Raw genomic sequence first — 14,012 nt, 5'->3', positions numbered from 1 at the left:
GCTCTATCCCCACTCCCCTCTACATGTTATTACTCATTTCTGGCTTAGTAGTAAACTATAATGCAATATAGTTTACTACTAACGACTAACTAATAATGCAGTAAACTATAGCATTAATTATCTCTAGCATAGTAGGGTTAACACCAAGGTGCTCACCAAGTCTTTGTTTTTTCCAGCTTGCGGAGACCGCTTGCCGAACTCTTCCCGACTGGGCAACGATTTTCCAGTTTCGCTATCGCTGTAGCTTCAGCAGGGAAAGAGATCTACTTCTAGCCGGTAAGGGGTTTTAAGGGATGTCCCTCCCTTTCTGTGTTTGCCCCTCCCATGTGCTGAGTCCTAGTGTTAAGATTAAATTTGCTTCAAACAGATGACAACACAAAAGTTAGTAATACAGTAACGTCTTTATTTCGCAAGGTGGGTGTGGGAGTCAACTCTCACAGTATGTAAAATACAGACTACAGAGTCTCTCTTTCTCCACACACAGATATATTTATACCCTAATAATCAGAGCCATAATGTAACACAGTACCCCAGAGTCCACCAAACCAACTGAATGGCCAGCAGCTCCCATTTCCTTCATTGTACCCATGCATGTCACTGCCTACCTTGTGGATCTTTTCAATTGCTTGGGAAATATTGGTACCAAGGTCAGTGATATTAAAGGATTCATCAAGGATTATAGGCACAACACTCTTGTCTTATTATAGGACAGGTGTCTCCTTTTTGATCTTTGTAGGTAAAAGCAAACTGGAACTGGCTGTCTTCATGCAGGGGTATGGAGAAAAAGGCTGAACATAGGTCAATTACTATAAAGTTTCTGCCGGTACAGATGACAGAATAGTATTGGTGTCAGGTACTAAAGGAGCAATAGGAATCACTATTTTTAATAGCTCTCAAGTCTTAGTTAAAACACCATTCATTACGTCTTCCCACTTTCGGGATTGGCAGAATAGGAGTATTACAGGACTTTGCTTTTCACTAATACACCGTGTTGTAATAAAGATACTATGACCATAGCTATCCCTTCTTCAGGCTCCGGGGCCAGTCAATATTGTTTTAAACATGGCAAGGCAGCACCCTTTTTTAAAGTCACTTTATGTTCAAGGGCTGAATGCACTCATCGCACATGATTCTTATGCTTTGCCCATAGTTCAGAGGGTACTTGGACCAGAGCCATTGGTAACCTTGGCAGATCCTCAGTAGTCAGCTGTTGCTTTTCAAAAATAGTGTCCCATTCCTTTCTGACCCATGTGATCTTTCCTTCTGTGTCATTGGCAATTTTAAAACATGAATATTCTGTTTTTCCTTCACCATTTTATCATTTTTCCTATTTCTTTAGCTGTTGCTGGAGGTCTAGTAGCTCCAGTTAAGTGTGGCTCAGAGGTGTCACCCATCTCAAATCGATCCCTTTGGTTTTTAGAGAGGTGGACCATTATTCCTAATCCTGGAACTCCACAAAACAAATCAGGGGTCACTGTTCATGGTTCAAGTTTATTCAACCGGGGGAGACTCGTTCCTGGTATCCGGGATCAGGGAGGCACGTATATAATTCAGTGCAATGCATTTGCTTATGTTCATGGTTGGTTTCATCAAGATACTGTAAATACTGGCCTTTTTTAAAATGTTTTGCATGACTTCCTTTAACCTCCAGTCTTGCAGGTGGACGTCCAAGTTCATACCTCCTTTTTCTAGTTTCCAATCCTTTTGCAATAGGTTAGGTGTATCCAACGAGGATTATTTTCGACCTTCACTGCTGTAGGTGTAGTCAGTATTACATGCAAGGGCTCCTTCCACCGTTCTCCCAATTTCTTATCAGTTTGTGATCTCCTGATTGTAAGGATTCGCTTTTATGGTTAGTTGATAGTGGTTTCTGTGGTTCATTGGTTTCTGTAAGACTGACATGGTTCAGTTAATTGCTGTGCATATGTAATTAATTCATCACTAAGGTCCTGTCCAGTCTCAGTCAAGGCTTTACTTAAACTCTTTAACTACTTACAAGGCTACCCTTTAAAAATAGGTCATTATAAAGAAAGGGGCCTGGGAGACCATACCAGAGGACTGGGAGAAATTCAGAGTCCGGCAGAGGAGGACAAAGGGCTTAATTAGGAACGGGAAAATAGATTATAACCATATAACAATTACAGGCCATCTCGGCCCTTCTAGTCCGTGCCGAACACTTATTCTCCTCTAGTCCCATCTACCTGCACTCAGTCCATAACTCTCCATTCCTTTCCCGTCCATATAACTATCCAATTTATTTTTAAATTATAAAATCGAACCTGCCTCCACCACCTCCCCTGGAAGCTCATTCCACACAGCTACCACTCTCTGAGTAAAGAAGTTCCCCCTCATGTTACCCCTAAACTTCTGCCCCTTAATTCTCAAGTCATGTCCTCTTGTTTGAATCTTCCCTACTCTCAGTGGGAAAAGCTTATCCATGTCAACTCTTGTCTATCCCTCTCATGATTTTAAAGACCTCTATCAAGTCCCCCCTTAACCTTCTGCGCTCCAAAGAATAAAGACCTAACTTGCTCAACCTTTCTCTGTAACTTAGTTGCTGAAACCCAGGCAACATTCTAGTAAATCTCCTCTGTACTCTCTCTATTTTGTTGACATCCTTCCTATAATTAGGCAAACAAAATTGTACACCATACTCCAGAATTGGCCTCACCAATGCCTTGTACAATTTTAACATTACATCCCAGCTTCTATATTCAATGCTCTGATTTATAAAGGCCGACACACCAAAAGCTTTCTTTATCACCCTATCTACATGAGATTCCACCTTCAGGGAACTGTGCACAGTTTTTCTTAGATCCCTCTGTTCAACTGCATTCCTCAATTCCCTACCATTTACCATGTACGTCCTATTTTGATTTGTCCTGCCAAGATGTAGCACCTCACACTTATCAGCATTAAACTCCATCTGCCATCTTTCAGCCCACTCTTGCAAATGGCCTAAATCTCTCTGTAGACTTTGAAAATCTACTTCATTATCCACAACACCTATCTTAGTATCATCTGCATACTTACTAATCCAATTTACCACACCATCATCCAGATCATTGATGTACATGACAAACAACAGTGGACCCAACACAGATCCGTGTGGCACCCCACTAGTCACTGGCCTCCAACCTGACAAACAGCCATCCACCATTACTCTCTGGCATCTCCCATTCAGCCACTGTTGAATGCATCTTGCTACTTCACCATTAATACCCAACAATTGAACCTTCTTAACCAACCTTCCATGAGGAACCTTGTCAAAGGCCTTACTGAAGTCCATATATACAACATCCACTGCTTTACCCTCATCAATTTCCCGAGTAACCTCTTCAAAGAATTCAAGAAGATTAGTCAAACATGACCTTCCAGGCACAAATCCATGTTGACTGTTCCTAATCAGACCCTGTTTATCCAGCTGCTTATATATATTATTTCTAAGTATCCTTTCCATTAATTTGCCCACCACTGACGTCAAACTAACAGGTCTATAATTGCCAGGTTTAATCTTAGAACCCTTTTTAAACAATGGAACAACATGCGCAGTACGCCAATCCTCCGGCACTATTCCCGTTTCTAATGACAATTGAAATATTTCTGTCATAGCCCCTGCTATTTCCACACTAACTTCCCTCAAGGAAAGAAAACTGGCAAGGAACATAAAAACTGACTGCAAAAGATTTTATAGAAAAAGATTAGTTAAAACAAATGTAGGTCCCTTGCAGTCAGAAATAGGTGAATTGATCATGGGGAAGAAGGACATGGCAGACCAATTGAATAACTACTTTGGTTCTGTCTTCACTAAGGAAGACATAAATAATCTGCCGCAAATAGCAGGGGACTGGGGGTCAAATGAGATGGAGGAACTGAGTGAAATCCAGGTTAGCCGGGAAGTGGTGTTAGGTAAATTGAATGGATTAAAGGCCGATAAATCCCCAGGGCCAGATAGGCTCCATCCCAGAGTACTTAAGGAAGTAGCCCCAGAAATAGTGGATGCATTAGTGATAATTTTTCAAGACTCTTTAGATTCTGGAGTCGTTCCTGAGGGTTGGAGGGTAGCTAATGTAACCCCATTTTTTAAAAAGGGAGGGAGAGAGAAAACGGGGAATTACAGACCAGTTAGTCTAACATCGGTGCTGGGGAAACTGCTAGAGTCAGTTATTACAGATGGGACAGCAGCACATTTGGAAAGTGGTGAAATCATTGGACAAAGTCAGCATGGATTTATGAAAGGTAAATCATGTCTGATGGATCTTATAGAATTTTTCGATGATGTAACTAGGTGAGTGGATAAGGGAGAGTCAGTGGATGTGTTATATCTGGACTTTCAGAAGGCTTTCGACAAGGCCCCACATAAGAAATTAGTATACAAACTTAAAGCACACGGTATTTGGGGTTCAGTATTGATGTGGATAGAGAACTGGCTGGCAGACAGGAAGCAAAGAGTAGGAGTAAACGGGTCCTTTTAAAGAGTAGAAGTAAACTGGTCCTTTTGACAATGGCAGGCAGTGACTAGTGGGGTACCGCAAGGCTCAGTGCTCAGACCCCAGCTATTTACAATATATATTAATGATTTGGACGAGTGAATTGAATGCAGCATCTCCAAGTTTGCGGATGACACGAAGTTGGGGGGCAGTGAGGAGGATGCTAGGAGGCTGCAAAGTGGCTTGGATAGGCTGGGTGAGTGGGCAAATGCATGGCAGATGCAGTATAATGTGGATAAATGTGAGGTTATCCACTTTGGAGGCAAAAACAGGAAAGTAGACTATTATCTGAATGGTGGCCGATTAGGAAAAAGGGAGATGCAACAAGACTTGGGTGTCATGGTACACCAGTCATTGAAAGTAGGCATGCAGGTGCAGCAGGCAGTGAAGAAAGCGAATGGTATGTTAGCTTTCATAGCAAGAGGATTTGAGTATAGGAGCAGGGAGGTTCGACTGCAGTTGTACAGGGTCTTGGTGAGATCACACATGGAGCATTGCATACAGTTTTGGTCTCCTAATCTGAGGAAAGACATTCTTGCCGCAGAGGGAGTACAGACAAGGTTCACCAGACTGATTCCTGGGATGTCAGGACTTTCATATGAAGAAAGACTGGATAGACTCGGCTTGTACTCGCTAGAATTTAGAAGATTGAGGGGGGATCTTATAGAAAGTTACAAAATTCTTAAGGGGTTGGACAGGCTAGATGCAGGAAGATTGTTCCCGATGTTGGGGAAGTCCAGAACAAGGGTCACAGTTTAAGGATAAGGGGGAAATCTTTTCGGACCGTGATGAGAAAACATTTTTCGCACAGAGAGTGGTGAATCTCTGGAATTCTCTGCCACAGAAGGTAGTTGAGGCCAGTTCATTGGCTATATTTAAGATGTGGCCCTTGTGGCTAAAGGGATCAGGGGGTATGGAGAGAAGGCAGGTACAGGATACTGAGTTGGATGATCAGCCATGATCAGATTGCATGGTGGTGCAGGCTGAAAGGGCCGAATGGCCTACTCCTGCACCTATTTTCTGTGTTTCTATAAGCTTTTACTATCCTCCTTTATATTCTTGGCTAGCTTACCTTTGTACCCCGTATTGTCTTTTTAGTTATCTTCTGTAGCTCTTTGAAAGTTACCCAATCCACTGGCAACCCGCTCATCTTTGCTATGTTGTACTTTTATTTTTATACTGTCCCTGGCTGACCTTGTCAGCAACGGTCTCCCCTTACTCCCCTTGGAATGACAAATAAAGGATTCAATTCAAAAATAAAAAAATTCCTCTTTGGGATGAACCAATCCTGCACCTCCTGTATTATTCCCAGAAATACCTGCCATTGTTGTTCCCCCGCCTGTTAAGGTGCAACCCATCCTTTTTGTACAATTCGCCCTTCCCCCAAAGCAGATCTCAGTGGTCTAAGAATATAAATCCCTGCTCCTCAGCCACACATTCCTTCCCTCACCAGCACGAGGAACTGGAAGCAAACCGGAGATAACCACCCTGGAGGTCCTGCTTTTCAGCCGCATTCCGAGTTCTCTGAAGTCACGCTGAAGAATGTCTTTCCTCTTCTTCCCGACGTCTTTTGTGTCGACATGCACTACCACTTCCGGCTGCTCACCTTCACCCTTGAAGATGCTCTGCAATCGGTCCGTGACGTCCTGGATCCTGGCACCAGGGAGGCAACACACCATCCTTGACTCTCACCTGTTGCCGCAGAAACCCCTGTCTGTCCCCGACTACCACGGCTCTGCCTGACGTCTGTCTCTTCGGTTATGCCTCAGCGTCACCTTTAGACTTGCAGACCTGTCCCTTCTCTCTTCAGGTATCTTCAGAGTAACGATCTTACTGTAGGTCCTGTCCAGGATTTTCCCAAATTATCCTGAGGTCATCCAGCTGCTTTTTCAGTGCGCCAACACGGTCCTTCAGGAGCTGAACCTGGACACACTTTGCTAGAGGCAGGAAACATGTTCCCGATGTTGGGGGAGTTCAGAACCAGGGGCCATAGTTTAAGAATAAGGGGTAAGCCATTTAGAACGGAGATGAGGAAACACTTTTTCACACAGGCAGTTGTTAGTCTGTGAAATTCTCTGCCTCAGAGGGCGGAGGAAGCTGGTTCTCTGGATACTTTCATGATGGAGCTCTTAAAGATAGCGGAGTCAGGCGATATGGGGAGAAGGCAGGAACGGGGTACTGTTTGTGGATGATCAGCTGTGATCATATTGGATGGCGGTGCTGGCTCGAAGGGCTACATGGCCTACTCCTGCATCCATTGTCTATGTTTCTATGTAAAAGCTTTTCACTCCACATCACGCTCTACATTTCTCCTGCGACTCTCAGTCTGACGAAGGATCTCGACCTCGAAACGTCGCCCATTCCTTCTCCCCAGAGACGCTGCCCGTCCCGCTGAGTTACTGCAGCATTTTGTAGTCTGGGCCCCCTGGAGGTTTTATCTCAGATTTGCAGCCTCTGCAGCTGCTGTGATTGTTTCCCCTCCCCCCCCACGTGGTGTAGGGGGGGCGGGGCCCGTCGCGCCGTGGCAACTGTTGCTAGGCTCCGATTGGCGGAGGGCGTTGTCCATCCGAGGGGTCAGGACGCGGTCGGACGCAAGGAGGGGGCGGGACCTGGTCCTTTGTGACGAGAGTCGAAGAGGCGGGGCCTCCGCCGGGAGCTCAGGTGGGAACAGCTGCCGCCGCTCGGCCCCATGTCCTTTCCCGCCCCCTCCTCTCTCCCCGAGGGCGATCCTGCGGCCGGAGACCGGAGGAGCCGGAGCCCAAGGCGTGCGGGCGGAGGGAGATGTCAGTGAGTAAGTCTGGGCGTCCTCTGGTCCTCCGACTGCAACGCTCGTCCGGCGGCGGGAGGCCGCGGCGCAGCGTCTCTGGTCCTCCGACTGCAGCGTTAACCTGGCGGCGGGAGGCCGCGGTGTAACCGATCCACGTTACCCACAAACGCCGGCGGGGGCGGTGTCGGCTACCCCACCGTGAAGGCAGGGCGCCGGTCGGATGTGTGTGGGACGGGGGTACGTCACGGGACAGTCCCACCCCCCCTTCCTCACCCCATCCCCTCCATTCTCCCCCTATCCCACTCCACTTCCAGCCCCCTCACTCCCCTCACTTCCACTGTCCTCATTCCCCTTCCCCACTTGCCTCCTCACCACCTCTCCACTGCTCTTCCCCCTCTTCTCCATCCTCCTTCATCCCTTCCCCTTGTCCCCCCTCACCCCCACCTCTCCATCCCCCTTCACCCCCCTCCCCTCGCTCTTCCCCCCTTCTCAACCCCCAGCCCTTCTCCCCCTCGCCCCTTCAAGCACAAGTAACGTTCACGCTGTGGTGGCTCCCAAGGGTCGTGCCATCATACTGTCGAACCCCTCGGCACGGGAGTGGTTCATTCCGGAGGCGGCCCTTAGCCAGAGGGTTTAAAGGCAGGGGTTTGGGTGCCATCTTTCTCTTGTTTGGTCTTCCCTACAACCGGGAGGAACATAATAAAAGGTGCCTCTCAAAACACTGGACTTCGTGCTTCCTTTTGAGACCCACGCACTACATTGGTGACCCCGACGTGATTCGAACACGCAACCTTCTGAGCCACGCGCTACAACGCGTTAGTAATGTCCTGTTTGCCATAAAGTTGGCCCTCTGTGTTCCCCTCCTGCAGGGTTTAGGAGCCGTTGCTGTGGACGGAGAGACGGGGACGTGAGCGGCCATTGAGGACAGCCAGGGTGCCGGTGAGCCCCCCTTCTGCTCGGTGTGCAGGCTGAGCTTCGAGGGGCTGAGCTTTGCTGGAGGACCACATGACGGGGTACAACAAGGTGAATTGTTATGAGTGCGACGTGTGTGGCAAGGCCTGCCGGAGCCCAAGCAAGGTGGAGATCCACCGGCGGGTTCACACGGGCGAGAAGCCCTATGTCTGCTCCACCTGTGGCAAGAGCTTTTCCTGGTTGTCGGGGCTGCGGGAGCACCAGCGGGTGCACAGCAGTGAGCGGCCCTTCACCTGCTCCGACTGCGGCAAAGGCTTCAAGTCACCCATGCAATTGAAGGTGCACAGTCACCTGCACACCGGGGAGCGGCCCTACACCTGCAACGACTGCGGCAAGAGCTTCATCCGCTCCACCTATCTGCTGTCCCACCAGCGTACCCACCGCGGCGAGCGCCCCTTCACCTGTGCCCAGTGCGGCAAGGGTTTCACCCGCTCCGACAGCCTGCTGGAGCACGAGCGCACCCACACCGGCGAGCGCCCGTACACCTGCGCCCAGTGCGGCAAGGGCTTCACCCGCTCTAACCATCTACTGGAGCACCAGCGCACCCACACAGGCGAGCGCCCCTACACCTGTGCCCAGTGCGGCAAGGGCTTCACCCACTCCAGCAACCTGCTGGGACACCAGCGGTCCCACACCGGCGAGCGTCCGTACACCTGCACCCAGTGCGGCAAGGGCTTCACCACGTCCACTAGGCTGCTGGAGCACCAGCATACTCACACCGGCGAGCGCCCCTACACCTGCGCCCAGTGCGGCAAGGGCTTCACCAGCACCTCCAAGCTGCTGTCCCACCAGAGGGTGCATGCCGGCGACCGTCCCGTTCCCAGCCCGGTGTGTGGAGAGCGCTTCGCCATGGCCTCCCATGCCGTGTCTCACCAGCATGTGCACACTAGTGGCCCGCCCTACGACTGCCCGTACTGTGGTGAGACGTTTGAGAGCTCGCGGGGGTTGCGCCAGCACCGGCGGACCCATACCGGCGAGCAGCTGCTCCCACTGTGACAAGAGAGCATGGGGGCTGCGGGACCACCAGCAGAGAGAGACCCTTTGTGTGCACCGAGTGTAGCAAGGGTTTCACCCGCATGTCCAGCCTGTGGCATCACCCGCCTTGACCACCTGCTGGAGCACCGGCGAGTCCACACCGGCCAGCACACCTTCACCGGCCCGCTCTGTGGCAAGGCCTTTGCCTGCTCCTCCAGCCTGCTGGCACACCGCTACGTGGATAGGCGCTGTTTAGGCAGACACAAAATGCTGGAAGGAATGGGTAACGTTTCTGGTCGAGACCCTCCTCAGTCTCGACCCGAAATGTCACCCATTCCTTTCCAGAGATGCTGCCTGTCCCACTGCGTTCCTCCAGCATTTTGTGTCCTTTTTTGTAAACCAGCATCTACAGCTCCATGTTTTTTAAACATTCTGGTTAACCATCTCTGCACCTTCCCCAAAGCCTCCACATCAGTCCTGTAATGGAGTGACCAGAAATTTATGAAATACTCCAAATGCTACCTGACCAATGTCCCTTAAAGCTGCGCATATACATTCCTCTATCCATATCTCACATCCTTTTATCTCCTTATTTTCCCTCGCCTCTGTCACTTACTTCACTCATCTGCCGATCACCCCCTCATCTGTTAACATCGTGTCAGTCTGAAGAAGGGTCCTGACCCAAAATCTCTCCTATCCATGTTCTCCACAGACGCTGCCTGACCCGCTGAGTTACTTTAGCACTCTGTGAAACGTCACCTATACATGTTCTCCAGAGATGCTGCCTGACCCGCTGAGTTGCTGCAGCACTTTGTGTTAGAGTCATAGAGTGATACAGTGTGGAAACAGGACCTTGGGCTCAACTTGCCCACACCAACTAACATGTCCCGGCTACACTAGACCCACCTGCCTGCAATTGGTCCATATCCCTCCCAACCTGTCCTATCCGTGTTCCTGTCTATAACTGTTTCTTAAATGTTGGGATAGTCCCAGCCTCAATTACCTCCTCCAGCAGCTTGTTCCATACAATAGCCAATAGGTGCAGGAGTAGGCCATTTGGCCCTTCGAACCAGCACCGCCATTCAATGTGATCATGGCTGATCATCCCCAATCAGTACCCCATTCCTGCCTTCTCCCATATCCCCTGACTCCGCTATTTTTAAGAGCCCTATCTAGCTCTCTCTTGAAAGCATCTAGAGAACCCGCATCCACTTAGGCAGAGAATTCCACAGACTCACCACTCTCTGTGAGAGAAAGTGTTTCCTCGTCTCCATTCTAAATGGCTTACTCCTTATTCTTAAACTGTGGCCCCTGGTTCTGGACTCCCCCAACATCGGGAACATGTTTCCTGCCCCTAGCGTGTCCAAACCTTTAACACCCACCACCCTTTGTGTGAGAAAGTTACCCCTCAGATTCCTATTAAATCTTTTCCCCTTCACCTTTAACCCATGTCCTCTGGTCCTTGATTCCCTCACTCTGGGCAAGAGATTCTGTGCATCTAACTAAATTGTGTTCTATGCAAGATTCCAAAATCTGCGGTTTCTTGTGCCTCCCTCACCTATATCCACCTATCACTTCTGAAGAACGGTCTCAACCAATCACCCATTCCTTCTCTCTAGAGAGTTACTCCAGCATTTTGTATCCACTTATCACTTGCCAGGCTTTGTCCAGCCCCCATTTCTCTTTTCCAGCTTCCACCCCCCCACCCTCTCCAATCAGTCTGAAGAAGGGTCCTGACTCAAAACACCGTCTGTCCATTCCCTCTGAAGCGGTTGAGGAACTCTGTGGGTCAGGCCGCATCTGTAGAGGGAAGGCAATCTAAGGCGACCACTCCCACCTCTCCTTTCCAACTTTCTCAACCCCCACACCAAGCAGTCTGAAGAGGGTCCTGACCTAGAATGTTGCCTGTCCGTGCTCTCCAGAGGTGCAAGTTACTCCAGGAGATTGTGTCTCTTTTTGTAAACCAGCATCTGCTGTTCCTTGTATCTAGACTAGGCGTGCATTTCACCCTACACTTGCACTCGGTCCGCCAAGGCCTGCTGGATCTCCCGGTTGCCAACCATTTTAATTCCCCTTCCCATTCCCACACGATCTTTCTGTCCTGGGCCTCCTCCATTGCCAGAGTGAGCTGACACCCAAACTGGAGGTGCAGCACCTCATAGCTTACAGCCCAATGACATGAACATTGAATTCTCCAAATTAAGGAAATATCCCCCATCGTGGACCATCTCTTTGTCATTCCTCTGTCTTCTTGCTGGTGAAAGGCGTCAGGATTAATCCAGAGTCACCGCTTTCTGTCCCCCGGCAGTTCCCCCTCAACTCCGAACGTTGGGATCTCGCTCTCCGCCCTTGGACATCCGCAAGACTCCATCTGCGGTAAACAAGGACTTTTGCTCGTCAACCCACTGGAGCCAAGTTGTATTCCAATTAAATAATTGTCTTTTTTTGTGGAAGAAATTAATTTAGAGGGAAATTAAAGGTAAATGAAAAGCGGAGACTTTGCCGATTTGCTTCGAGATTTTGTTGCATGACTAGACTAAGTGGGACCCGTTGGGTCCCAGTCACCCCCCCCCCCCCCCAATGCAACCCATTCCCCAACGCAATATTCCACCACTCACCTTTTCCCCCAACGCAACCCGTTCCCCAAAACAATATTCCACCACTCGGGAGGGGAGGGGGTGTGTGGGGGAGGGGGGTGTGGGGTAAGTGCTGTGTGTGGGGGTGGGGGGTGTCAGAGGGGGAGGGGGGTGTATAGGGTGGGGGAATAATTAATACGCCAAACATGATAATATGTCACACACAATACAAGGGAATCTTGACATTATTCTATCTCATCTTTCAGGCGGCCCACACCACCATCCCCATTTCATAATCATAATCATAAGCCTCCCATTTACTGCAACATATCTATGTTACTAGCGGCAGGGGCGCGGGAGATCCTCTGTAACTCCTCACAGAAGAGTAAACAAGCTTTGTTATCTGCCCTGCTATTTCATGTTTACATTTACCATCCGCCCTTCACACATTCCCAGACAAGAGGTAATATGTCTAATCTTACTTTTCCGATTCCCACAACCTCTTCTGCACCTGGTCAAGCGGGAGCTGCCAATTGTCACATCCAATACATTCTTTCGTTACCTTGTTCAATTCCAATCAAAATTAAATAAGGAAGGATATACATTTTTCTTCCACAGTTCCCTCCTTGTTGATCAACACTTAGAGTAAGAAAATATATTAATATTTTCTCTCATTAATCATTTGCAAAAGGAGCCATACAGGTCCGATTATGATTTTGGTTGGAGTAAGCAAAGAGATACCTCCTTGTGCATGCGAAGGAATGTGGGCACAAACCCAACATTCTAATCTGATAAGGAAGCTTGTTTACTTCCAGCAACGAACGAGTTCACTGTGTTCTGTGTTGGATTTCAAACTCCAACTTCTACCTTCCTCCTATTTAGATGCCTTACTTCACCCTCGTATTCTCTCTCATCCCACACAATGTTAGTATATTCATTTATTTTTTACTACAAAGTGGATGCAGTCGGGAGACCCGGATGGTAGTCTGCCTCCCTGGTGCCAGGGTCTTGGATGCGTCCAAAATTATTATTTTATACCATTTTTTAACAAAACAAAAAAAGAAAGATATTTATGCAAAAAAAAAACAAACAAAAAAAAAAGACAACAGGAAAAAAAAAAAAAAAAAAAATCCGCCAGACATAACAGTATTGGTACAATCCACATGGTGCTACAGAGTCATGCATTGCAAGAGCAGAAGTAAAGGTCACAGGACTACATCACTGCAGATAATATGAAATTATTGGTCTTTGAGATGGTTGATAAATGGTCCCCAAACACTTAAAAAGTTGTTTGGTACCTTGGAGTTGTAGAAGCGTATCCTTTCCATCTGTATGATTATTATCATTTCATTGAGCCATTTTTCGAAGCAGGGGGGTGTGGATGATTTCCAGTCTGTTAGGATCATTTTCTTGGCTGCCACCATATCAAGCATCAGTGCTTGTTGTTCTTCAGACGTGAAGTACAAAGCAGTCTCTGAGCATCCAAAAAGTGCCAGTACTGGATCAGGGAGAATATCTTTTCCATAGACCCCAGAAAACCACTTAAATATTTCAGACCAGTATCTTTGTCTATGAGGACAGAGCCAGAAAATATGTGTTAAAGAACCATCTGCACTTTGGCATCTGTCACATAATGGAGAAATAGCTGGGTAGATTCGATGTAATTTGGTCTTTGAGTAATGGAGTCTGTGGATGACTTTAAACTGGATCAGTTTATACCTGACATTGATCGAACAAGTTTGGATTCTGGTCAGACCTTCATTCCAAATGTCGTCAGACACCTCAAAATTCAGCTCAGTAGACCAGGCTTCTTTCAGATGGGTAGTGGATACAGAGGTGGTGAATAGACTCACAAAGCGAGATATTAGATGTTTGGAGTCTGGAGGAAGCTGCAGGAGCTCATAGAGTGGGCAACTGTCAGGCATGGTTTGAAAATTTGGAATTTGATCTTTAACGTAGTGCCTAATTTGGAGATAGCAAAAAAAATGAGTTGGAAAGGTTAAATTTTGATTTCAGCTGATTAAACAAAGCAAACCTTTTGTCAATATATAGATCTCTGAAGGTCGCAAGGCCTTTGTCCCTCCAGACAGCAAACACCCCGTCTGTCTGTGATGGCAAAAAGGAGTGGTTGTGACATATGAGGGTGTAAATAGAGACATTTGACAATGTACTGAAACTTCTTATCTGATTTAAAATTCGAATAGAATTTCTTAAAGATCTCACCAAAAAAGC

The 14,012-nt window shown here is 47.9% G+C and overlaps 1 protein-coding gene and 2 long non-coding RNA genes across 7 annotated transcripts in view; all 3 read left to right on the top strand.

Annotated features, from left to right (window-relative positions):
• The window catches only part of LOC116969178, a 10,242-nt gene extending 2,057 nt beyond the window's left edge, over positions 1-8,185 (top strand). For all 5 annotated transcript variants that reach the window (XR_004410663.1, XR_004410665.1, XR_004410662.1 and 2 more), the window contains 2 exons: positions 177-276; positions 8,127-8,185. This is a non-coding gene — a long non-coding RNA (uncharacterized LOC116969178). The remainder of the gene's footprint in view (positions 1-176; positions 277-8,126) is intronic.
• Positions 8,186-8,262: 77 nt separating this feature from the next.
• Positions 8,263-9,251, top strand: LOC116969183 (zinc finger protein 239-like). The gene has a single exon (XM_033016099.1). The coding sequence runs from the start codon at positions 8,263-8,265 to the stop codon at positions 9,223-9,225; it is 963 nt and encodes a 320-aa protein (XP_032871990.1). The 3' UTR covers positions 9,226-9,251.
• A 2,108-nt stretch (positions 9,252-11,359) lies between these two features.
• Positions 11,360-12,448, top strand: LOC116969179. Its single transcript, XR_004410666.1, has 2 exons — positions 11,360-11,580; positions 12,047-12,448. It is a non-coding gene; the product is annotated as an uncharacterized LOC116969179 (long non-coding RNA).
• The last annotated feature ends 1,564 nt before the right edge of the window (positions 12,449-14,012 follow it).

The sequence above is a fragment of the Amblyraja radiata genome, unplaced genomic scaffold (assembly GCF_010909765.2).
Source record: "Amblyraja radiata isolate CabotCenter1 unplaced genomic scaffold, sAmbRad1.1.pri S118, whole genome shotgun sequence".
NCBI classification, from domain to species: domain Eukaryota; kingdom Metazoa; phylum Chordata; class Chondrichthyes; order Rajiformes; family Rajidae; genus Amblyraja; species Amblyraja radiata.
This window is presented reverse-complemented; position numbering and strand designations above follow the sequence as displayed.